The sequence below is a fragment of the Nerophis lumbriciformis genome, linkage group LG06 (genome assembly GCF_033978685.3).
Source record: "Nerophis lumbriciformis linkage group LG06, RoL_Nlum_v2.1, whole genome shotgun sequence".
Classification (NCBI taxonomy): Eukaryota; Metazoa; Chordata; class Actinopteri; order Syngnathiformes; family Syngnathidae; genus Nerophis; species Nerophis lumbriciformis.
Window position 1 is genome coordinate 23,204,544 of NC_084553.2, and position 24,898 is coordinate 23,229,441.

The 24,898-nt window shown below is 39.7% G+C and overlaps 1 protein-coding gene across 2 annotated transcripts in view; it reads left to right on the plus strand.

Annotated features, from left to right (window-relative positions):
• The window catches only part of bloc1s6 (biogenesis of lysosomal organelles complex-1, subunit 6, pallidin), a 26,143-nt gene extending 4,628 nt beyond the window's left edge, over positions 1–21,515 (plus strand). For both annotated transcript variants that reach the window (XM_061963928.2, XM_061963927.1), the window contains exons 3-6: positions 10,798–10,957; positions 19,797–19,884; positions 19,947–20,033; positions 20,227–21,515. In XM_061963928.2, the coding sequence (XP_061819912.1) occupies positions 10,798–10,957; positions 19,797–19,884; positions 19,947–20,033; positions 20,227–20,346 (455 nt within the window). In that variant the 3' untranslated portion in view covers positions 20,347–21,515. The remainder of the gene's footprint in view (positions 1–10,797; positions 10,958–19,796; positions 19,885–19,946; positions 20,034–20,226) is intronic.
• The last annotated feature ends 3,383 nt before the right edge of the window (positions 21,516–24,898 follow it).

Below are 24,898 nucleotides of genomic sequence, written 5' to 3' on the forward strand. Positions count from 1 at the left end.
ATGAGAGCCCAGGTTGCTCTGATAGTGGCCTTCAACTCTTCTGCGTTTTTGGGTCTGGCATTCTGCATCTTCCTTTTCACAATACCCCACAGATTTTCTATGGGGCTAAGGTCAGGGGAGTTGGCGGGCCAATTTAGAACAGAAATACCACGGTCCGTAAACCAGGCACGGGTAGATTTTGCGCTGTGTGCAGGCGCCAAGTCCTGTTGGAACTTGAAATCTCCATCTCCATAGAGCAGGTCAGCAGCAGGAAGCATGAAGTGCTCTAAAACTTGCTGGTAGACGGCTGCGTTGACCCTGGATCTCAGGAAACAGAGTGGACCGACACCAGCAGATGACATGGCACCCCAAACCATCACTGATGGTTTGGGTTGGTTTGGTTTGCATTTCCTTTGGAAATCAAGGTCCCAGAGTCTGGAGGAAGACAGGAGAGGCACAGGATCCACGTTGCCTGAAGTCTAGTGTAAAGTTTCCACCATCAGTGATGGTTTGGGGTGCCATGTCATCTGCTGGTGTCGGTCCACTCTGTTTCCTGAGATCCAGGGTCAACGCAGCCGTCTACCAGCAAGTTTTAGAGCACTTCATGCTTCCTGCTGCTGACCTGCTCTATGGAGATGGAGATTTCAAGTTCCAACAGGACTTGGCGCCTGCACACAGCGCAAAATCTACCCGTGCCTGGTTTACGGACCATGGTATTTCTGTTCTAAATTGGCCCGCCAACTCCCCTGACCTTAGCCCCATAGAAAATCTGTGGGGTATTGTGAAAAGGAAGATGCAGAATGCCAGACCCAAAAACGCAGAAGAGTTGAAGGCCACTATCAGAGCAACCTGGGCTCTCATAACACCTGAGCAGTGCCAGAAACTCATCGACTCCATGCCACGCCGCATTAACGCAGTAATTGAGGCAAAAGGAGCTCCAACCAAGTATTGAGTATTGTACATGCTCATATTTTTCATTTTCATACTTTTCAGTTGGCCAACATTTCTAAAAATCCCTTTTTTGTATTAGCCTTAAGTAATATTCTAATTTTGTGACACACGGAATTTTGGATTTTCATTTGTTGCCACTTCAAATCATCAAAATTAAATGAAATAAACATTTGAATGCATCAGTCTGTGTGCAATGAATAAATATAATGTACAAGTTACACCTTTTGAATGCAATTACTGAAATAAATCAAGTTTTTCAAAATATTCTAATTTACTGGCTTTTACCTGTATATAGCAGTGGTTCTTAACCTTGTTGGAGGTACCGAACCCCACCAGTTTCATATGCGCATTCACTGAACCCTTCTTTAGTGAAAAATAAAATATTAGTTTTTTTTCAAAATCAAGACAAAGTTATATGTTTTTGGTAACACTTTAGTATGGGGAATATATTCTAAGTAACAAAGACTTAATTTAGAGTTTTTTGGACACTAGGGGAACATATTCTAAGTAACAAAGACTTAATTTAGAGTTATTTGGTTAGGGTTAGGGTTAGGGCCAGGGCTAGAGGGTTAGGGTTAAAGGCCATGCCGAATAAGGCAGTAATAAGTACTTAATAATGATTAGTTAAGAGCCAATATGTTACTAATTTGGATGTTAATAAGCAACTAATTAATGTTGAATATGTTCCCCATACTGAAGTGTTATCATGTTTTTTTTACTGGTGCACAAAATGAACCGTGCATGAACATCACCATGTTCAAACAACAAAACCAACACATTGCATAAACTCACAACAAACTACACACCTGCAAATCAGTCTGACTTCTGCTGTTGCCGTATCCATAATACGCAGATATGGAGAAGTTTTTATTTACACGATGAGTCGGGTGTGTCTTGACCTCCGCCGAACACCTGAGCCTGACTCACCGAACCCCTAGGGTTCGATCGAACCCAGGTTAAGAACCACTGATATATAGCCTATTATTTGTGCACTATTGACTAGTGATGCATCGAAAAAAGACTGAGCGCCTGAAGAGCGCTGCCGAAAGAGGATGTTGTGATGATGTAAGCAATACGCACGGTATTTCATGCAGTGGATGCAGCATGTCTGCGATGTGGACATATTTTATTATATCCGCAGAGAGCAATTTACAAAACCAGTGAAGTTGGCACGTTGTGTAAATCGTAAATAAAAACAGAATGCAATGATTTGCAAATGCTTTTCAACCTATATTCAATTGAATAGACTGCAAAGACAATATACATAAGGTTCGAAATGGAAAACTTTATTTTTTGCAAATATTAGCTCATTTGGAATTTGATGCCTGCAACATGTTTAAAAATAGTTGGCACAAGTAGCAAAAAAGACTGAGAAAGTTGAAGAATGCTCATCAAACACTTATTTGGAACATCCCACAGATGAACAGGCTAATTGGGAACATGTGGGTGCCATGATTGGGTATAAATGCAGCTTTCATGAACTGCTCAGTCATTCACAAATAAGGATGGGGCGAGAGTCACCACTTTGTGAACAAATGCGTGAGCAAATTGTCGAACAGTTTAAGAACAACATTTCTCAACAAGCTATTGCAAGGAATTTAGGGATTTCACCATCTACGGTCCGTATATCATCAACCGGTTCAGAGAATCTGGAGAAATCACTGCACGTAAGCGATGATATTACGGACCTTCGATCCCTCAGGCGGTACTGCATCAAAAAGCGACATCAGTGTGTAAAGGATATCACCACATGGGCTCAGAAACACTTCAGAAAACCACTGTCAGTAACTACAGTTGGTCGCTACATCTGTAAATGCAAGTTAAAACTCTACTATACAAAGCGAATGCCATTTATCAACAACACCCAGAAACGCCGCCAGCTTCGCTGGGCCCTAGTTCATCTAAGTTGGACTGATGCAAAGTGGAAAAGTGTTCTGTGGTCTGATGAGTCCACATTTCAAATTGTTTTTGGAAACTATGGACGTCGTGTCCTCTGGACCAAAGAGGAAAAGAACCATCCGGATTGTTATAAGCGCAAAGTTCAAAAGCCAGCATCTGTGATGGTATGGGGGTGTATTAGTGCCCAAAGAATGTGTAATTTACACATCTGTGAAGGCACCATTACTGTTGAAAGGTACATATAGGTTTTAGAGCAACATATGTTGCCATCCAAGCAGCGTTATCATGGACGCCCCTGCTTATTTCAGCAAGACAATGTCAAGCCACGTGTTACAACAGCTAGACTTCATAGTAAAAGAGTGCGGGTACTAGACTGGCCTGCCTGTAGTCCAGACCTGTCTCCAATTGAAAATGTGTGGCGCAATATGAAGCCTAAAATACCAAAACGAAGACCCCGGACTGTTGAACAACTTAAGCTGTACATCAAGCAAAAATGGGAAATAATTCCACCTGAAAAGCTTCAAAAATTGGTCTCCTCAGTTCCCAAACGTTTACTGAGTGTTGTTAAAAGGAAAAGCCATGTAACACAGTGGTAAAAATGCCCAAGTGCCAACTTTTTTGCAATGTGTTGCTGCCATTAAATTCTAAGTTAATGATTATTTGCAAAAAAATATATACGTTTCTCAGTTCGAACATTAAATATCTTGTCTTTGCATTCTATTAAATTGAATATAAGTTGAAAAGGATTTGCAAATCATTTTATTCTGTTTTTATTTACGAATTACACAACGTGCCAACTTCACTGGTTTTGGGTTTTGTATATATGTATGTATGTGTGTGCGTGTATATACATATATATGTGTGTATATATGTATATACATGTGTATGTATGTATATATATATATATATATATGTATATACGTGTGTGTATATATGTATGTACATGTGTATGTGTATATATATATATATATGTATATACATGTGTATGTATATACATATAAATATATGTATGTATGTATATATATATATATATATTTATATATATTTATTAGGGTTGTACGGTATACCGTATTAGTATAGTACTGCGATACTAATGAATCATATTCGGTACTATACCACCTCTAAAAAGTACCGGTCCCCCACCCGTCATCGTCATCACGTTGTGTCATACAGACGAGCATGTTGAGAATGGACGGATTTTGGCTTAATAATTAAAGATAAAGGTGAAGTTATAACACTGAAACGCCCTCAGGAAGAGGTGCTTTAAGACATGGCTAGCTAGCTAGCGGCTAATGTCAGTCCGTAGTCAGCAGTGTTGTAACTACATCAAAATCACTAATCCTTGTCACAATAGAGACAAATCAAGAACATTTATTTCAAGTATCAACCCTGTCGGACGAGGGGTCGCTATACATGCTCCACTACACACCGGAGTCATGACAACAAATTTGTTAAAATGAGTCGAGAGTTGACAATGTCAAGACAAGATTTTATTATGTCTGATCTTCAACCATTAAGACGATCAACTTAACTTTGAACACACTTAACATATGTGAATGAAGGCCATACTTAGTCAACAGCCATACATGTCACACTAACTGTGGCCGTATGAACAACGCTAACACTATCAGAATCATGTGCCATATAGTGAAAAAACACTAAACCACAATGACAAACACATTTTGGGAGAATATTTGCACCGCAACACAACATAAACACTACAGAACAAATTCCCAGAATTCCCTGCAGCACCAACTCTTCTGGGACGCTACAATATAAACAAACGCCATTGGTGGATCTACACCTAACATCCACTGTAATGAGACCAACGTCAGGAGCGTATCTAGTCGATACTACTATGATTACATTGATATTTTTTAGCATCACAAAATCTTCTTTCGTTTAAAAAAAATGTATATTATGTTTATAAACTCGGGAAATATGTCCCTGGACACATACGGACTTGGAAAATGACCAATGTATGATCCTGTAACTACTTGGTATCAGATTGATACCCAAATTTGTGGTATCATCAAAACTAATGTAAAGTATCAACAACAGAAGAATAAGTGATTATTACATTTCAACAGAAGTGTAGATAGACCATGTTGAAACAGAAAATAACCAGATATTAACAGTAAATGAACAAGTAGATTAATAATTAATTTTCTACCACTTGTCCTTAATAGTTTTGACAAAATAATAGAATGATAAATGACACAATATGTTACTGCATACATCAGCAGAATAATTAGTCTTTGTTTGTTTACTTACTACTAAAAGACAAGTTGTTTAGTATGTTCACTATTTTATTTAAGGACAAACTTGCAATAAGAAACATATGTTTAATGTACCGTAAGATTTCTTTGTTAAAATAAAGCCAATAATGAAATGTTTTGTGGTCCCCTTTATTTAGAAAAGTACCGAAATACATTTTGGTACCGGTACCAAAATATTGGTATCGGCACAACACTAGTATGTATGTGTGTATATATTAGTGTTGTCCCGGTACCAAGGAACAGTGTAATTTGGCCTGTCTCCATCTCATCGCTGACACCACAGCCTGGGGGGCAATAGACTACAGACTGTGGTGAAGTAGGCCGGCTTCGTCGCGTGATAGGACATATATCTCAATATTTTTTCCGTAAAGTAAAAACAAAACAGTCCTAGTTACCTGAGATACTAAGTATGTCATTGTTTTGACTTACCGGTAGTAAATATTGACTTACTAAGACAAAATAATGACTAAGTCAAATGAATGATTTAATGTAAATAAGTGTTTGCAATAAGCGTTTAGAAAAAAAGAGTTAAAAGTGGGGCCACATGCTGACATATGCTCAACTCATCATGCTTAATTTATTACAGCATTTGGGAAGTCTGTAGTTGATTTTTATTATGTAAATGTTATATTTTTATCAACATGTGATAGCAGGGACCCTGCCATTCAAAACTAGGCTGCTACTTTACTAATGATTAATGTAACTATAGCTGAAAAAATAGTACAATAGCAAAAGGAGAGACTATTCATCCCTGAACACCATGGAGTTCATGTAGGCTTTATGATGCAGTTACATTATTACATCAACTATCAGAGACAGAAACTCTTCATTTAACATAATGTCCTTTTTTGAGGCTTCAACACAGCTCAATCAACACAGAAAAAGGTAAAGTGAAATAACTTTGTTTTTGTAGGTCAATAATGCTTGTCTTTCTCTCAGACAGACAGGGCTTTGCTGTTGGTAACACACACACCGCAAAATGAGCTAATGTTAAGCTAAAAGCTAATTAGCCTTCACCTCAAGGACTGCGAGCGAGCTGAGCTGCCGCTTATATTTCTAGAACGTCAACGGGCTCATAGTAATATTACTAGTAGTTGACTGGGAGGTGTTTTATTATAATTTGGGGAGAGTCCACTGCATTATGCTCACCTGCTAAATAATGTTGTGTCGTTCGCGAACGATTCGTTCGAACGAACGAATCTTTTGAGTGAACGTACTGAACCGAATCACTTCATGAACTGATTCGTTCCTTTCTCAGTTCAGTTGAGCTCCGCCGCGACCATGCCGGTATGAGTGGAACTGGCGCATTCTGTGACGTCGGCGAACGACGCAGCCAGCTACTCATCATGGGGGCGGGGGGAGGGACTGAGCGAACGATTCGTTCACCGCGGATTAACGACATGAATCACTCAGTGAACGACAACGCTCTCGCTCTCTGCTCTGCTTGCCCCAATGCCGCGGGTGATTCTCCTCCCGTCGCGGGGATATGTTTCATGCCATTGGCATCCATTCTCCATTCATTCTCCAAGCTAACGGCTAATGTTGACTCAAGCCACATGAAAACAAACACACACATTATCTCAACATATAAAGTTATGAGAGTAGAGGAGACAGAAAGAAAGTCAGTGCAGGGCAAGGCTGAGCAGCAGCTACGCGAGGGGGAGGGGCGGGGCGTAAAGTGTAGGGCAGGCTGTTTGAGAAGATTTAAAATAAAAATAATAACTAATGTATGTACATATACATAGGCTATTATTTATCTTGATTTTTATATTATTTAAGCTATTTATTTTCTTTTTTATTGCATATTTAAGTTGATATTTCCATTTTTATATTTTTAAATATAAGCTACAGAAATGTTTGTTTTAATGTTGGCATTTCTGGCTCTTAATTTATTTGTTTTATTTTGAAGGTATTTATTTTCTTTTTGTTTGCATATTTAAGTTTACATTTTCTTTGCTACAGAACATTAAGTTTTTATGTTGGCATTTGTTAAGCGTTTCTTAATTTAATATTTGTTTTTGCACTAAACAAACGAGGCCTATTTATTTAACTGTTGATTGCAAGCATTTTAGTAGGCTATTACTATTTTTTTATTTCCCACTTTTATTTATTTATTATTTTCATTTCAGTGCAATAAAACATATTTAACAACCAAGACATTTAGTCACATTTTGTTTATTGGACAGGCCGGAAACGCACACAGTGTTTTTAAAAGTAACGGAATCTCTACAGCTGCAATGTCTGTTAATTTGCGAACGTCAAGGGGAGTCTGTCAGGGCAGAGAGCGATTCACGTCTGTCGCCCTCTGGCCCACAGAACTGTAGCTGCTACTGCACAAGTGATTCGGTGATTCGCCGACCTGCGCACAGAACTGCTGCTGCAGAAGTGATTCGGTGATTCGCCGACCTGCGCACAGAACTGCTACTGCACAAGTGATTCGGTGATTCGCCGACCTGCGCACAGAACTGCTACTGCACAAGTGATTCGGTGATTCGCGGACCTGCGCACAGAACTGCTACTGCACAAGTGATTCGGTGATTCGCCGACCTGCGCACAGAACTGGTACTGCACAAGTGATTCGGTGATTCGCCGACCTGCGCACAGAACTGCTGCTGCAGAAGTGATTCGGTGATTCGCCGACCTGCGCACAGAACTGCTGCTGCAGAAGTGATTCGGTGATTCGCCGACCTGCGCACAGAACTGCTACTGCACAAGTGATTCGGTGATTCGCCGACCTGCGCACAGAACTGCTACTGCACAAGTGATTCGGTGATTCGCCGACCTGCGCACAGAACTGCTACTGCACAAGTGATTCGGTGATTCGCTGACCTGCGCACAGAACTGGTACTGCACAAGTGATTCAGTGATTCGCCGACCTGCGCACAGAACTGCTATTGCACAAGTGATTCAGTGATTCGCCGACCTGCGCACAGAACTGGTACTGCACAAGTGATTCGGTGATTCGCCGACCTGCGCACAGAACTGGTACTGCACAAGTGATTCGGTGATTCGCCGACCTGCGCACAGAACTGCTGCTGCAGAAGTGATTCGGTGATTCGCCGACCTGCACACAGAACTGCTGCTGCAGAAGTGATTCAGGTTCACGTACTGAACTGTGCTGACTGTGGTGCTGTGTCAGTCACTCACTGCCTGGTGTACTGCATGCACAGAGCTGTGTAGGGACTCGCGTTCACCCTATTTGCTGCTTCTCCCACGAATGTCTGCACTGTACTGTACTACGCACGCCCCCCCCCCCCCCTCCTTTTTTTTTGGGGTGGGGGGGGGGTGATTCGGTGAACGAATTTTTTTAAAGAATAAATTTAAGGAACTGATTCTAGTGATTCAGTACAGTCAAAAGAACTGCCGATCCCATCACTAGCACTGTACTGTACTACGCACGCCCCCCCCCCCCTCCTTTTTTGGGGGGGGGGGGGGGGGGGGGGTGATTCGGTGAACGAATCTTTTGAACGAATCAATTTAAGGAACTGATTCTAGTGATTCAGTACAGTGAAAAGAACTGCCGATCCCATCACTACTGCTAAACACCTTTCTGCTCACTCCACTGTCTGTCCTTTCTGCCTGTGCCGTGAGCATTGACTCCATGGCTCTGAATACGCACTGCTGATTGGCTGTTACCGCTCTGCGTGTAACCAACCAGTTGGTTCTGTGGGTGGGACAATGCTGGGTGCTGCATAGACTACTGACAGAGGCAAAACTAAGCCGAGCAGCTTTTTAAGACTTTAGTTTAGGCGGTGGCTCTTTGTTGTTAAGGCAGCCGCCTTAGCAACACAGCGCTGCGGGAAACCCTGATGTACGTATATGTATACATAAATAGATGTGTATACATGTAAATAAATTTATGTATACATAAATAGATGTGTATATATAAAATAATATTAATTACATTTAGAATATAAAATAACATGATATATTAACAATAGGGGCAGCACGGTAGAAGAGGGGTTAGTGCGTCTGCCTCACAATACGAAGGTCCTGAGTAGTCCTGGGTTCAATCCCGGGCTCGGGATCTTTCTGTGTGGAGTTTGCATGTTCTCCCCGTGACTGCGTGGGTTCCCTCCGGGTACTCCGGCTTCCTCCCACCTCCAAAGACATGCACCTGGGGATAGGTTGATTGGCAACACTAAATTGGCCCTAGTGTGTGAATGTGAGTGTGAATGTTGTCTATCTGTGTTGGCCCTGCGATGAGGTGGCGACTTGTCCAGGGTGTACCCCGCCTTCCGCCCGATTGTAGCTGAGATAGGCTCCAGCGCCCCCCGCAACCCCGAAGGGAATAAGCGGTAGAAAATGGATGGATGGATGGATTGAGTTAGTATCAATAAAAACTGAGCATTTTTGTTTGCGTGAATGCTGATTTTAAAAGATAAAGCACTAGGGCTGTAACGGTACACAAAAATTTCGGTTCAGTACGTACCTCGGTTCAGAGCCTTCACCTCAAGCCAGGACTGCGAGCGAGCTGAGCTGCAGTTTAAGTTTCTAGAACGTCAACGGGCTCATAGTGATGTTACTAGTAGTTGACTGGGAGGTGTTTATTTTAATTTGGGGAGAGTACGCTGCCTGATTCATTTTCGGTACAGTAAGAAAACAACAAAATATAAATTTTTTGGCTATTTATTTACCAAATGTATAAACAATGGCTTTATCCTTTTTGACATTGGGAACACTATAATAATTCTGCCCACGTTAATCAACATTAAACTGCCTCAAGTTGTTGCCCAGATTAAATAAAATGACAAAACTTTTCTTCTACATATAAAAAGTGCAACATTAAACAGTTTCAAGTCAACTCATCATGCTTAATTTATTACAGCATTTGGGAAGCCTGTAGTTGATTTTTATTATGTAAATGTTATATTTTTATCAACATGTGATAGCAGGGACCCTGCCATTCAAAACTAGGCTGCTCCATTACTAATGATTAATGTAACTATAGCTGAAAAAATAGTACAATTGCAATAGGAGAGACTACACATGCACACACGCACATGCACACACACGCACACACACCGCAAATTGAGCTAACGTTACGCTAAAAGCTAATTAGCCTTCACCTCAAGCCAGGACTGCGAGCGAGCTGAGCTGCAGTTTAAGTTTCTAGAACGTCAACGGGCTCATAGTGATGTTACTAGTAGTTGACTGGGAGGTGTTTATTTTAATTTGGGGAGAGTACGCTGCCTGATGCTCACCTGCTAAACACCTATCTGCTTGACGCTGAAGCGCTGACTACATGCGCTCTGAATACGCACTGCTGATTGGCTGTTACCGCTTTTTGTGTAACCAATCAGATGGTTGTGTGGGTGGGACAATACTGGGTGCTGAGACAGAGGCAGAAGAAGCAAAGCAGCTTGTTAAGACTTTAGCTTAGAAACTTGTTCGGTACACCTCCGTACCGAACCGAAACCCCCGTACCGAAACGGTTCAATACAAAACACGTACCGTTACACCCCTATAAAGCACACATTAACTTGAAGAGAGGACTATTTCTGGCCAGCTTTTTTTATTTATCAGTTTTATTTCTCAATTGAATGCCTTATTTTCTTCCTCATGTTGTGCACTGTCCAAAGTATCTTCTGCATTTTGTTCAGATTAAACAAAGATGAATGTGTCTTTTTAAGAGAGATAAATGTGTTGGACGAGAAATGTAAATAAAACATTTTCCTTCACCCTTCAGATGAGCAGCTGTCAGTGCAGGAGCAAGCATGTATGAAGAGCTGCGCCCCTCTAGGAGACGTGTGTATAGATAAGAATGCTGTGTACAAACTCACAGACGGCTTACTCTCCCACTACCTGCCTAGTCTGCAGAACTCTAAACGTACGCTCCAAGAGCTCACGTGAGTACTTCATGTTATGCATGCTTTAAACTAGGGCTGGGCGATATACGCGATATATCGCGGGTTTGTCTCTGTGCAATAAAGAAAATGACTATATCGTGATATCGAGTATACGTTCTCACGCAGTTGCTTTTAGCTGCGGGCATTACACGACAGGCTCTCCTCCTCTTTCCAGTCTCTCCTTCTCACAGACAGACAAGCGCACCTTCTTACATACGTCACATACTGTCACTTCATACGTCACATACGTATACGCCCTCCCCGAGCAGAGAGGTAGCAGCATGGCTAACGTTAGCTGTGATGCTAGCGGAGTGGTGCGTGCGCGAATACAAGAGAAAGAAGGTGCGAATCTGGTAACAAATGGAGGAATAATTAATTCCCCCCAAAAACAGCAGGGGGTCCATCATCTGGCGGTGGTTTGGCTTCAAGTGGGAAGATGTCGAACAGACAACCGTAATTTGTCAAGTGTGGGGCAAAAGCGTTGCTATAAAAAGTAGAATTACTGCTGTAACAAACAGTTCAGGGTGTCCCAAGTTACCGGAGTGTGTTAGGTAAGGAGGAGGAGTTTTGTCCCTCCAGAGTTGTTGCCGTAGGGCTGTGACGTAGGGTGTGTGTGGTTGTGGAAGGAGGTGTGTGATGTTGACATTAAAGAAGCGGTGGCTACCGAACCTGCTCTAATGTCTCCCGTTTATTATTTTATTAGATAAGTACGCTGTATAGGCGAACCCAGGACACTCGGCTACACTGCTAATATAGCATCATTTGAAAAGTCACCCGCTAGACCAGGGGTGTCAAACTCAAATACAGAGTGGGCCAACATTTTAAACTGAACAAAGCCGCGGGCCAAGGTTGAACAAATTAACCTTTTAATAGGGACCCAAACAAGTTTTGCATTGCATATTGAACAAGCAAGGCTTATATAACTTTATGGTGACATGAATAAATCGAGTTTCAAATAACAGTAATAATAATTCAAAAATATCAATGGCATATCAAATAAAATATTAATAAAAATTGAATGTCTCTTTTCTATTTGCAGCCTTCTGAGGTAAATATCAAAATAAACTTTTTCCACAGGCTAATAATAAATTTGAAAATAAAATAATAATGAATGAATCAAACATTCAAGCCTTGAAGTAGCAAGAGAAAGGGGGGGCAGGGTTTGGTGGTAGCGGGGGGGTTGTATATTGTAGCGTCCCGGAAGAGTTAGTGCTGCAAGGGGTTCTGGGTATTTGTTCTGTTGTGTCTATGTTGTGTTACGGTGCGGATGTTCTCCCGAAATGTGTTTGTCATTCTTGTTTGGTGTGGTTTCACAGTGTGGCGCATATTTTTAACAGTGTTAAAGTTGTTTATGCGGCCACCCTCAGTGTGACCTGTATGGCTGTTGATCAAGTATACTTACATTCACTTATGTGTGTGTAAAAGCCGCATATATCATGTGATAGGGGCCGGCTCGCTGTTTGTATGGAGGAGAAGCAGACGTGGCGACAGGTTATAGAGGACGCTAAAGGCTGTGCCTTTAAGGCACGCCCCCAATATTGTTATCCTGGTGGAAATCGGGAGAAATTCGGGAGAATGGTTGCCCCGGGAGACTTTCGAGAGGAGCACTGAAAATAATACCGTCGGAACGGCTCTAATGTTAATTTGATATTGCCTCAAGGGCCAAATGAAATTACACGGCGGGCCAAATTTGGCCCGCGGGCCAGAGTTTGACACCTATGCGCTAGACAATGAAGAGTGCTTCCTCCGCACGTCAATATCTCCGTTCGGTGCCACATGTCCACACCATCAAAATGCCGAGGCAAACATTTCCAGATCAACACCGTATGAAAAAAATAGTGATTTTTTTTTAGTTGTGATTTCCTTCTCTGCATGAAAGTTTAAAAGTAGCATATATTAAAGGCCTACTGAAATGCGATTTTCTTATTTAAACGGGGATAGCAGGTCCATTCTATGTGTCATACTTGATCATTTCGCGATCTTGCCATATTTTTGCTGAAAGGATTTAGTAGAGAACATCGAGGATAAAGTTCACAACTTTTGGTCGCTGATAAAAAAAAGCATTGCCTCTACCGGAAGTAGCAGACGAGTAGCGTGACGTCACAGGTTGTGGAACTCCTCACATCTGCACATTGTTTACAATCATGGCCACCAGCAGCGAGAGCGATTCGGACCGAGAAAGCGACGATTTCCCCATTAATTTGAGCGAGGATGAAAGATTTGTGGATGAGGAAAGTGAGAGTGAAGGACTAGAGGGCAGTGGGAGCTATTCAGATAGGGAAGATCCTGTGAGAGGCGGGTGGGACCTGATATTCAGCTGGGAATGACTAAAACAGTAAATAAACACTAGACATATATATACTCTATTAGCCACAACACAACCAGACTTATATTTAATATGCCAAAAATTAATACCGCATAACAAACACCTCCCCCCTCCCGTCCATATAACCCGCCAATACAACTCAAACACCTGCACAACACACTCAATCCCACAGCCCAAAGTACCGTTCACCTCCCCAAAGTTCATACAGCACATATATTTCCCCAAAGTCCCCAAAGTTACGTACGTGACATGCACATAGCGGCACGCACGTACGGGCAAGCGATCAAATGTTTGGAAGCGTACTCACGGTACCGTGTCTGCGTATCCAACTCAAAGTCCTCCTGGTTAGAGTCCCAGTTCTCCATAGGCCAATGGTAAAGATTGACTGTCATCTTTCGGAAATGTAAACAATTAATCACCGGCCGTGTTTGTGTTGCTGAAGTCGGCCGCAATACAACGCTTCCCTCCTACAGCTTTCTTCTTTGCTGTGTCCATTGTTCATTGAACAGATTGCAAAAGATTCACCAACACAGATGTCCAGAATACTGTGGAATTTTGCGATGAAACAGACGACTTAATAGCTGGCCCACATGCTGTCTCAAAATGTCCTCTACAATCCGCGACGTCACGCGCTGACGTCATCATACCGAGACGTTTTCAGCAGGATATGTCGCGCGAAATTTAAAATTGCACTTTAGTAAACTAACCCGGCCGTATTGGCATGTGTTGCAATGTTTAGATTTCATCATTGATATATAAACTATAAGACTGTGTGGTCTGTAGTACTGGGTTTCAGTAGGCCTTTAATGCAGTATGAAGAATAATGTTTTAATGTAGACACATAGAATCATCATACTGCTGTGATTATATGCATCAAGTGTTCATTCAAGGCTAAGGCAAAATATTGAGGTATGCTGTGTATCGCGATATGGCCTTAAAATATCACGATATTAAAAAAAGGCAATATAGCCCAGCCCTACATTAAACACCACTATTGTCATGTGATCAGAGCTATTTACTGGTGATGTTACAGTCCACTTGAAGATCTTATTTGATTTTGGCTTAAGTGTTTAGTTCAGTAACACCATTTGCTGTGGTTATGGTGTCTAAATACAAAGTAACACTGCCACTGTATACACTGCTGAATATGATTTTGGAAGAGTATGAGAGGGACAAGCGGTAAAAATGGATGGATGGATGTTGATTACATGCACTGTCTTTACTTAGTGTTGTTTGAACAGTTTTAAAATGTTCAACAAATCAGTCTGTATTTAAAAACCAAAATCTTAAAGGAGAACTGCACTTTTTCAGGAATTTTGCCTATCGTTCACAATCATGATGGCGACAGATGTATTTTTCTTTTTAATGAAATATTTTTACCAATGCAATAGATAGTAAACGGTGTGCAGCGGCAATATTTATGGGTTTAAGTAAAGCATTTGACACAATTAATCATATTGTCTTAATCAACAAATTAGAACAGTTTGGAATCACAGGGTTGGTGTTGAACTGGATTAGAAACTACTTAACCAACAGAAATCAATACGTTAAGCTTGGCGAAAATACGTCATCAGAGTTAGAAATATCTTGCAGCGTACCCCAGGGAACTAGGACCCAAATTGTTTAACCTCTATATAAACATTTCTAATTTTACAAAAAAACTTACAATTAGTACTATTTGCAGATGACACGACTGCATTTTGTTCAGGAGAGAACACACAGAAGCAAATTCAAATAATAACAGAATAAATGAACAAATTAAAGAGCTGGTTCGACAGAAACAGACTTTCCTTGGATCTCAGTAAAGCTAAAATAATTGTATTCGGTAACAGTAGAAGAGAAATTCAAACACAAATTCACATAGGCGGAGTGGATATTGACAGAATAAAATGAATCAAATTTGTAGGTGTTGGATGAGAAAATGAACTTAACATAAGGTGGCAATAAATATTTCTACAATGAATTAAGCAATATATGTACTTCACCAAAAATCACTTCATATTCTCTACTGCTCGTTAGTGTTACCATATCTGAGTTATTGTGTAGAAATATGGTAAAATAACTACAAAAGTACAATTCATTCACTAATCATTTAGAATAATACATAATGTTGGATATTGCTGGGTTATATCCGTTTTTCTTCTTTCTTCGCGGCTTAATTCACATGATGGTCAAGCAGCTAGAACGTATAGCAAGTGAGAGTGAGTGTAGAGTTTGAGCAGAAAATGCCATATTGCTGTTCTGTTCTATGGTGTTCCAGTCGTTCAAATAGATAGGAAAGAGCTTTCATAGAGTCCCAAAATAAGTGGTTCATAAAGGTAATACATTCAGGGAAAAAACTAATGTTGTAAACATGTTGTAAAGAAAAATGTAAATATGGAAAATGTATAATGTATCACTAGTAATTGCATACATGTTGGAAATAAATTTAAACCAAACCAATTAGTAATTAAATATAAATACAAGTCCGCTTACAATGGAGCCAATAGGAGGTCCTCTATTCCTCCATAAAACCCAATAAATAAACATCCAGAAAGCGACAACAATTGCTTGTATTTCGACAAGTGATTTCTTCCCGGAAGTGAAAACCAGTGGTAGTCAACCAAGCTAAAATGGCTGTTGTACAGCACGCACACTGAGTACACAAGGGGCATATATATTCCTGCAAAAAATCCAACTATGCAATGGAATAGGTCCCTATACTTTATCAAAAAAATAAGAATTTGTTGAGTGATAAAGGATTATTCTTCAGTGGCGTTCCCAGACATATCGAACTATCGTGTGCTCCAGACGCAATTCTGCACGACAAAACAGATGAAAACTTGGAAAAGCATGGAGGTCTACAACTTCTTTGTGTGTGACTGGGTCAAGGACATTGGGATCAAGACTCTCCCAGATAAATATGCATCGTTTTTGCTCGGGTAAGGTTGCATTTCATGATTTAACTTTGTGTCTACTGCCATGTTTTTTGCCTGCCCTTGCCATTGCACGCGCCGTTTACTAGTGTGCGTGTTTTTCCCTGTGTTTATCAAAATATAACTATAGATGTCAACATTGTGTATGTGCTGAAAGCTTCATTTAGGGTTGTTGCCTTTGGTAAAAGCTTAACTCTCTTAGGTTTTGCTCACATTTGATTTCTTTGATTTAGACTCACTGAGTTGGTGCTAGGGCTGGGCGATATGGCCTTTTTTTAATATCGCAATATTTTAAGGCCATATCGCGATACATGATATATATCTCGATATTTTGGCTTAGCCTTGAATGAACACTTGATTCATACAGCAGTATAATGATTCTATGTGTCTACATTAAAACATTCTTCTTCATACTGCATTAATATATGCTACTTTAAAACTTTCATGCAGAGAAGGAAATCACAACTAAAAAAATCACAATTTTTTTCATACGGTGTTGATCTGGAAATGTTTGCCTCGGCATTTTGATGGTGTGGGCGTGTGGCACCGAACGGAGATGTTGACATGCGGAGTAAGCACTGTTCATTCTCTAGCAGGTGACTTTTCAAATGATGCTACATATTAGCAGTAATACTACTTTTTATAGCAATGCTTTCGCCCCACACTTGACAAATTACGGTTGTCTGTTCGACATATTCCCACTTGAAGCCAAACCACCGCCAGACGATGGACCCCCTGCTGTTTTTTGGGGGAATTAATTCTTCCTTCATTTGTTACCAGATTTGCACCTTCTCTCTCTTGTATTACCTTATCACTCACACCGCTCCGCTAGCATCACAGCTAACGTTAGCCATGCTGCTACCTCTTTGCTGCACGAGGGCGTATACGTATGTGACGTATGACGTGACAGTATGTGACGTGTGTGGAAGCTGCGCTTGCTGTCTGTGAGAAGGAGAGACAGTAAAGAGCGAGGAAAGCCTGTAGTGTAATGCCAGCAGCTAAAAGCAACTGTGTGAGAACGCATACTCGAATATCACAATATAGTCATTTTCTATATCGCAGAGACAAACCCGCAATATATCGCGTATATCGATATATCGCCCAGCCCTAGTTGGTGCTTTACAGAACACTCGTAGCAAAAATGCGTCTTAAGAAATACAAATAGTATCAAGATAATATTATAGCATAATTTATAGCAGACCCGTGATCCCTAACGTGTGTGGCTATGTTTACACCATCGAGTGGTAACCTGCTTCCTCACCTCGATGCTCATGAAAGTTTTATTCTAAATCATAAATCATGCCTCTCACCCTGATAGTAGAAGGACTAGAATTTAATCCGACAAGTTGGTGATGCGTTTTTTAAATTGATGTGCCACGTATGTTTAAAATGAGCAAAATATGTAAATATGACATGTCATTATAAATGTGCCCGTTACTACATTTTATATATATATATATATATATATATATATATATATATATATATATATATATATATATATATATATATATATATATATATATATATATATTTACATCATGTATATAAAACCTTAATAGAGGGGTTTGGATGTTTTTAAGGGCTTTATATATAAAATATAAAAACTTCCATAGGCTCTAATGCAAGCAGACATTTGATCTCATTTATTTAATATTTAGAATGCATAAAAAAGTCTTACATAATGAATGTGAATAATAGGAACAATTCCAAAAGAAAAGTGCAGTTCCTCTTTAACTTGCAGATGATATCAAAAGTCACAAATGTTTTCTCACTACGTATTGTGGTGGTGAATCTCTGGTTGCTTGTATTTCTTCAAACTGTTAAATCTGCAAGCTTTAAATAGTCTAAAGTAGCAGTCTGCAACCTGCAGCTCTTCAGCCATTTTCTGTGACCCTCTTTGCTTATTTTCAAAACTGGTGTGTTGGAAATGTGCATCTTTTCATAATATCTAATGGCTGCAAGGATGTGAAAGCTCAGTTTTGATGACGTAGGGATTGGATGAGCACAAGGAAGGGAAACAAAAGTAAGGGGAAGTAGGTGTCTTGCGGTGACTGAGACATGAGAGATAGTCGGCTTCTTGGACCCTCGCAGTAATCGAACTATGAATGAATGAAATCCCCAAAATAAAACATCTCAGTAGACGATAGATTTGAATTATGCATTGACAGATTGTTTTGCCTTCACTGCCAATGACAAAAAATATAACTTAAAATACATTTTCAAAACAAGTACTTAGCATTTTCTTAAAAGTAATTATTTATTTTAAAGTAGTGCCTATATTATGCATTCACTTCCGCAATTTTTAAAAACGGGAATTAATTGATTATCTTTAAAAAAAAAAAAAAAAAGATTACCATTTTATATTTATTTACACAAGGATAACTTTTTTCTTTTCTTTTGTGTTTATTTTTGGTTAGATTTTGTGCAAATAATTTGTACATTTTTGTCAGAGCTTGAACTTTTCTGTACACAATTTCAGGGCTGCAGCGATTAAGTGATTAAATCAATTGATTGATTTGAAGTTTTGATTTATATTCTGTTGCTTCAATTAATCGTTTATTGACTGTAATTATTAAAATTGATCAAACACAAACTGCTTAAAATGCCTGACAGACATAGTTTAAGCACATCCGCTGCAATAGAGAGTGGTGATATGTGGGTGCCAAATGTTGTGGCGGTGAATACTGTTATTTGTTTTGTTTTATGCACACATGTTAAAAATGCTATTTTAATGTTAACGATTGATGTATTTATTATAAAAATAGAGGGTTATGGCAGGCAGAAAAATCTTAGTTTTTTTCAACTATTTTCCCTAATATGCTATTATGTTTTTTTTATCTAATTACTTAATTAATGGAACAAACTCAGAAGGTACAGAATTACTAAACAAATTGATAGCTGCAGCCCTAAACAATGACTGTTATGGCTATTGTGTAATCCTACATTAGCATAATCAGTGCATGAAAATAATGTGGAACTGTTGTTTTATTTTGATTGTGGTATTCTTGTCATGTATGTGTGTATTCCCTTTTGCATTAATGTTGTACATGTATACAAGCATTTTTTGACATTTTAGACCCCGGGTAGAGAAGCTACTGCTCTTTCAGCAGCCGATAGCCATCTTAATAAACAAACAATCATGTGTCACAGTAGTCACCTAGCCCAGTCCAGCCTAGTCACATGCCAGCCTCGAACCAGCAAGCACACATTCCTACTAATCGAGAATGAAGCTGCAGCGCTAGACATTGAGCTGAAAGAAATGGCTGGCCCCGCTGTGGAGAGCTCTTCTTGACAGCCACACGAGGCATTTGTTACACATTTTGCACACTGAACTTCTGTTTGTTGTAACGGGTAAAACTTTTAAAAAGATTAAAGCTCATCAAAAGTTTATGAGCTGTATTATGCAGCTACAGACCATTTGTCTCCATTATAAGATGAGGTAAAATGTTTTGACCATAAAGGTTTTCGACCTTTCACATTCCCCCAAACTTGGTTGTTCTTGTTTACTTTGGCATTGTTAAACTATCAATACTCTGCCAAGTTTTGTCCAATGTTGACACACATTTTAACATTTCTTTTGTGCTCCTTGCTGCAGACAAAATCAGCTCATATTGTTAGACACACTGGACCAAGAAGTCACCAAGTTCCGAGAATGCAATGCCTTACTTGACCTAAATTCATTGGTATGTTTGAGCACTTGCACCAGATCCTCATCTTCCTACATCATCCACTTTGTCCACTTCAGTTTACAGAGGCCAAAATTTACCACAACAAACTGGTCAACATCAGGAAAGAGATGATTTTACTCCATGAAAGGACAACAAAACTAAAGGTAACTTGTCTGTTTTCCGCTGGACTATGGCAAAAACTAATTCAACTTAGCTTTTTATTTATCATCTCATTTTGCTTATTTAAGACCTGTTTTTTCTCTTGACTGCATTATTGGTTTTATATGTGGATGTGAAATAACATCTTATTGCGCATATCCGTTTTGATGCTTCCCCTCTGGCGTTTTACATTGGCAGAAAAGAGCTTTGAAGCTGCAGCAACAGAAGCAGAAGGAGGCACTAGAGAAGGAGCACCAACGTGAGAAAGAGCTAGAGAGAGAGCGACAACTCACTGCCAAACCTGCCAAAAGAACATGAGATCCTGCTGCTTTGTGTGCTCTTGAGTATGTCAGGCTGTTTTCTATAATCAAGAATCGTTTGCATTCCTGTCAGTATTTATAAGCGTTTTGAAACATAAAGAGTCATTAAAGAAAATGACACATTACCATGAGGAATAATCGTATTACTCAGTACTGACACCATTTTTAATCCAAGGGTTTTAGATATACAAGTGTTCACATGAACAAAGTATTGCAGTAAAAGTGCACCAGGACAATTTCCTTTTTTAAATCCGTGTCCCGCCAATGGTTTTCATTTGAGAAATAATGGGTTAATGTCCACTTGTCAAGATAGCACTTAAAAATTGCAATGAAGGAGTGGAGAATATTTGTTATTAACTTGGTATTAAAGCGGCACTACTTGGAGCTAAAACAAATCCTGATTGGAATGGCACAAGTACTTTTATGGTCTCATGCAGTGGTTCTCAAACTTTTTTCACCAAGTACCACCTCAGAAAACATTTGGCTCTCCAAGTACCACCATAATGACCAACATTAAAATACAGTAGCGTAGTAGACCCACGTATTCATTATAAACAAAGCAGAGGTTTTATTTAACAAGTATATTTATTATGTTTGGCTAATGTAACATTAAACACAGTTTGAACAGTAACAATGTGTTTGAATATAGGAAAATAAAACACTGTAATTTAAAGTGATTATTTGGCGCACCACTAGATGGAACCTGCATACCACTAGTGATACATGTACCACAGTTTGAGAATCACTGGTCTAATAGGATCCAATGCAAAAGCTGTATTGAACATTCTGCTTTTACTGCTTTTTGTTTTGTTTGACACTGTTATAGCGTTATTCGTTTAATATGTTTGGTATTTTTATTCTTTGGTATGCAGCAATTGTATTGTTTTTGCCATCCTGGAGAGTTTTCCAAAACGACATTGCACCTGTGAATAACTAAAGTGGTACAATACTGTACGTGTTTCAGTCACCATGTATTCACTAGTTAAAGCCAAAGATGATACTTTTAACAAATGATGGTACTTCCAACTGTCAATCTCTCAACACCTCATTCCTTCAGGTACAACTAACCTGTTTGTTATTGTTCAAATCAAGTGTTAACATAATTTACTACTGGGCGTTGAAACCCTCAAGTGTTTGAAATGTTATAAAACTTTGCTTTAAAAATGATTAATGTGTGTCATTATTTCAACCATGTTGGTTGGTCAAGTTTGAAAAGGAGTTGGAAGAAGCAAAGCTATAACCGTATATTTGATAGGCCTGTTTATCAAATTACCTTAAACATTTTATAAATGTCCTATACGTACAAATAAAAGACCAAAAAACATTGCAGTGCACAGCATCCTTTTAATGTCGATATGTCTGCAAAAATGACCCATGGCAGGTGGCGGAAAACGAAAGTGTGAAAAGAAGAAGAATGCAAAAGTGACCTTGTACACAACTTGAGATTTATAGAGCGTTTTATTTAAATACATTTACTATAGTTCCCAAAATACAAATCTGCTTGGGTTCAGATTCAGCCAGTAGCAGCCCTGGGTGTAGCTGTTGTGTGTTTGCAGTGACTATGTCCCACCGCTAGATGGCAGCCTTGTCTTTTAAATAGTGGATCAGCTGTGCTCAGCAGCTGCTTTACACTAGAGCATAAATGATTGTAGGCTCCAGCGACCCCAAAAGGAATAAGCGGTAGAAAATGGATGGATGGATAAATGATTGTACTGAGTAGAAGACTTTAGAAATGAAGATACAATTATGGTTTCACGCAACTTCTCTCTTTTTTGGTCAGCAAGCACAACACTAGTGCGGTTTATGGCAGTTTATGACTGTCATTTTACTGTAAACTGAGTTACCCTGTGCACAACTTGAGATTTATGGAGGATTATTTAGATACATTTACTATAGTTTCCAAAATGAAATTCTGCTTGGGACCCCAATTTAGCCGGAGCAGCTCTGGGTGTCGCTGTTGTGTTTGCAGTTATTATGTCCTACCACCAGATAGCAGCATTGTCTTTTAAAAAATATCAGCTGCCTTGCAGGCGCTTTATCCTAATACATGGACTGAGAATACTTCTTAAGAAAACAAGATACAATTATGACTTCTCACAACTTTACTCTCTTCTAGTCAACAAGCACAACACAAGTGCTCTTTATGGCCATCTTTTATGACTGTGGTCTGATAACCAGATCATTTTCCTCTCGACTGACTTCTTTTTGCCTGCTGGAATATTTTGTTTTTAATATGGTCACTCTTTTTAAAATATTCTCTGCCCTCCTATGAAAAAGTAGGTTGCATTCCTGTGAATTCCAACAATATCATGTGTGTTTTCACATAAAGCTCCAATTGTTTACTTGCTACTTAGTGGGGGCCTTAGGCAGATTTTAGGGTGTGTTCGTTCACTTTTGTCTAAAAGTGCCATAATTTGGCACAGGTGTAGCTCAAGGCATACTTATATGATTTGGCTCGGGCGCCCGCGCTGGTGACCATTGGGGTCGCCACCTGAACACGCTTTTGCCTCTACATTTGAACCAGATTAGCTACAAATCTAAACTTGGTGTCTATTTCATGTTTTTTGACAATTAGAAATATGATGGAAAAATCATCTTTATGATTGGGTGTGCCTGGACACTTAATTAGCATATTTCCAAGATGACGGCTATGTAAAAATTAGGTGTACCTTAACTTTTGATACATTTGGCAAACTATTTTAGGTTTTTTGAGCATCAGAAACATACTGGAATGATCAGATTTATGATCATTTATTTATTGATAAAAATAATAATGGATTAGATTTTATATCGCACTTTTCTATTGTTAGATACTCAAAGCGCTCACAGAGAAGTGGAAACCCATCATTCATTCACACCTGGTGGTGGTAAGCTACATTTGTAGCCAGAGCTGCCCTGGGGTAGACTGACGGAAGCGAGGCTGCCAGTTTGCACCTACGGCCCCTCCGACCACCACCCATCATTCATCATTCATTCACCAGTGTGAGCGGCACTGGGGGCAAGGGTGAAGTGTCCTGCCCAAGGACACAACGGCAGCAATTTGGATGTCAAGAGGCGGGGAGCGAACCTGCAACCCTCAGGTTTCTGGCACGGCCGCTCTACCCACTACGCCATATTACAACACTTTAGTTTCCATATTAACAACATAGCCATTATCTACCAAAATGTATTGCACATATATTTCAACACAGATAGAATGTAAAGCTACATATATATTTCATTGTAACATTAGTAAAAGTAGAGAAAGTCAGTGTTACACCCACCCCCGTAATATAGGTTTCTGTTTCAACAGAAACCTAAAAGTAGAGTAAGTCAGTGTTACCCCCCTGTAATACTTTTAGGTTTCTGTTTCTGATGAAACAGAAACCTAAAAGTAGAGAAAGTCAGTATCAGGGAGGGAGACGTACATTGCAAGCAAGCAAAAAGTGTCAAGACAGTGTAGCTAGAGGCCATGATTCCAACCAGTTTGATCAAGATGAGGCACTTTTGTTTCGGGTGCAAGAAGTCTTGTAGCGGGCGCTGCAAGTGCTTTAAATCTGGGGTCTGTTGCACCTCATTGTGTGGATGTGAGGGTGCATGCACCAACAATGAGGGTCCAGCACACTAACCTGCATGCGCACACTTGGTGCAGCTTTTGTCAAATAATTGGGGAACAAAAACAACAACAACCCCACCCCCTCAAAAAACTTTCATATAAACATTAGGAATCATGCATGTTGCACCTGGTTTTACTCATAATAATGCCCAAGTTACGTCCAATGTCTTCAGAATAGCAAAACGTCACTTGGAAATATGCAAATTAGGGGTCTAGACACACCCAAAAATAAAAATGAGCATTCCAACACATTTCTAATTGTCAAAACACATGAAATAGACACCAAGTTTACATTTGTAGCTCATCTGTTTCAAATGTTAGAGACAAAATGTCAATAAGGGGACGTTGAGGTTTGTTTTCCCGGAATGCAAAGGAAAGTTGGCGCGGGCAAGGTGTGAATGTAAGTACATATTTTTATTTTAACACTAACAGACTACAAAAAAGGAAGCAAACAAAAGGCGCGCACAATGGCGGAGAACAAACTTGACTAATGAAACAAAACTTGCACAAAGGCAGAAACTATGAACAATAAACAAAACCTTACTTGGCATGGAACTATGGTAGCATGAAGACAAAACGAGGTAGCAGGGGTGTCAGAAGAAGCATGGTATGAAAGGATAGATATTGTCACCAGGACGAACAACAGAAACAGACCGGCTTAAATAGCAGTGACATGATCAGTGAAAACAGGTGCGTGACTCAAAGCGTGAAACAGGTGCGTGACATGACAGGTGAAAACTAATGGGTTGCTATGGTGACAAAACAAACAAAAGTGCACAAAGAGTCCAAAAACAAAACCGAACATGACTAAAACAAAACATGATCACACAGACATGACAGAGCCCCTCTCTTAAGGACAGATACCAAATGTCCATAAAATAAAAACAAAACAATGATCAATAGTAATGGGAGGGCGGGAGGGGGACATGGCGTTGGGTCGCCAGTACGTGTCCCT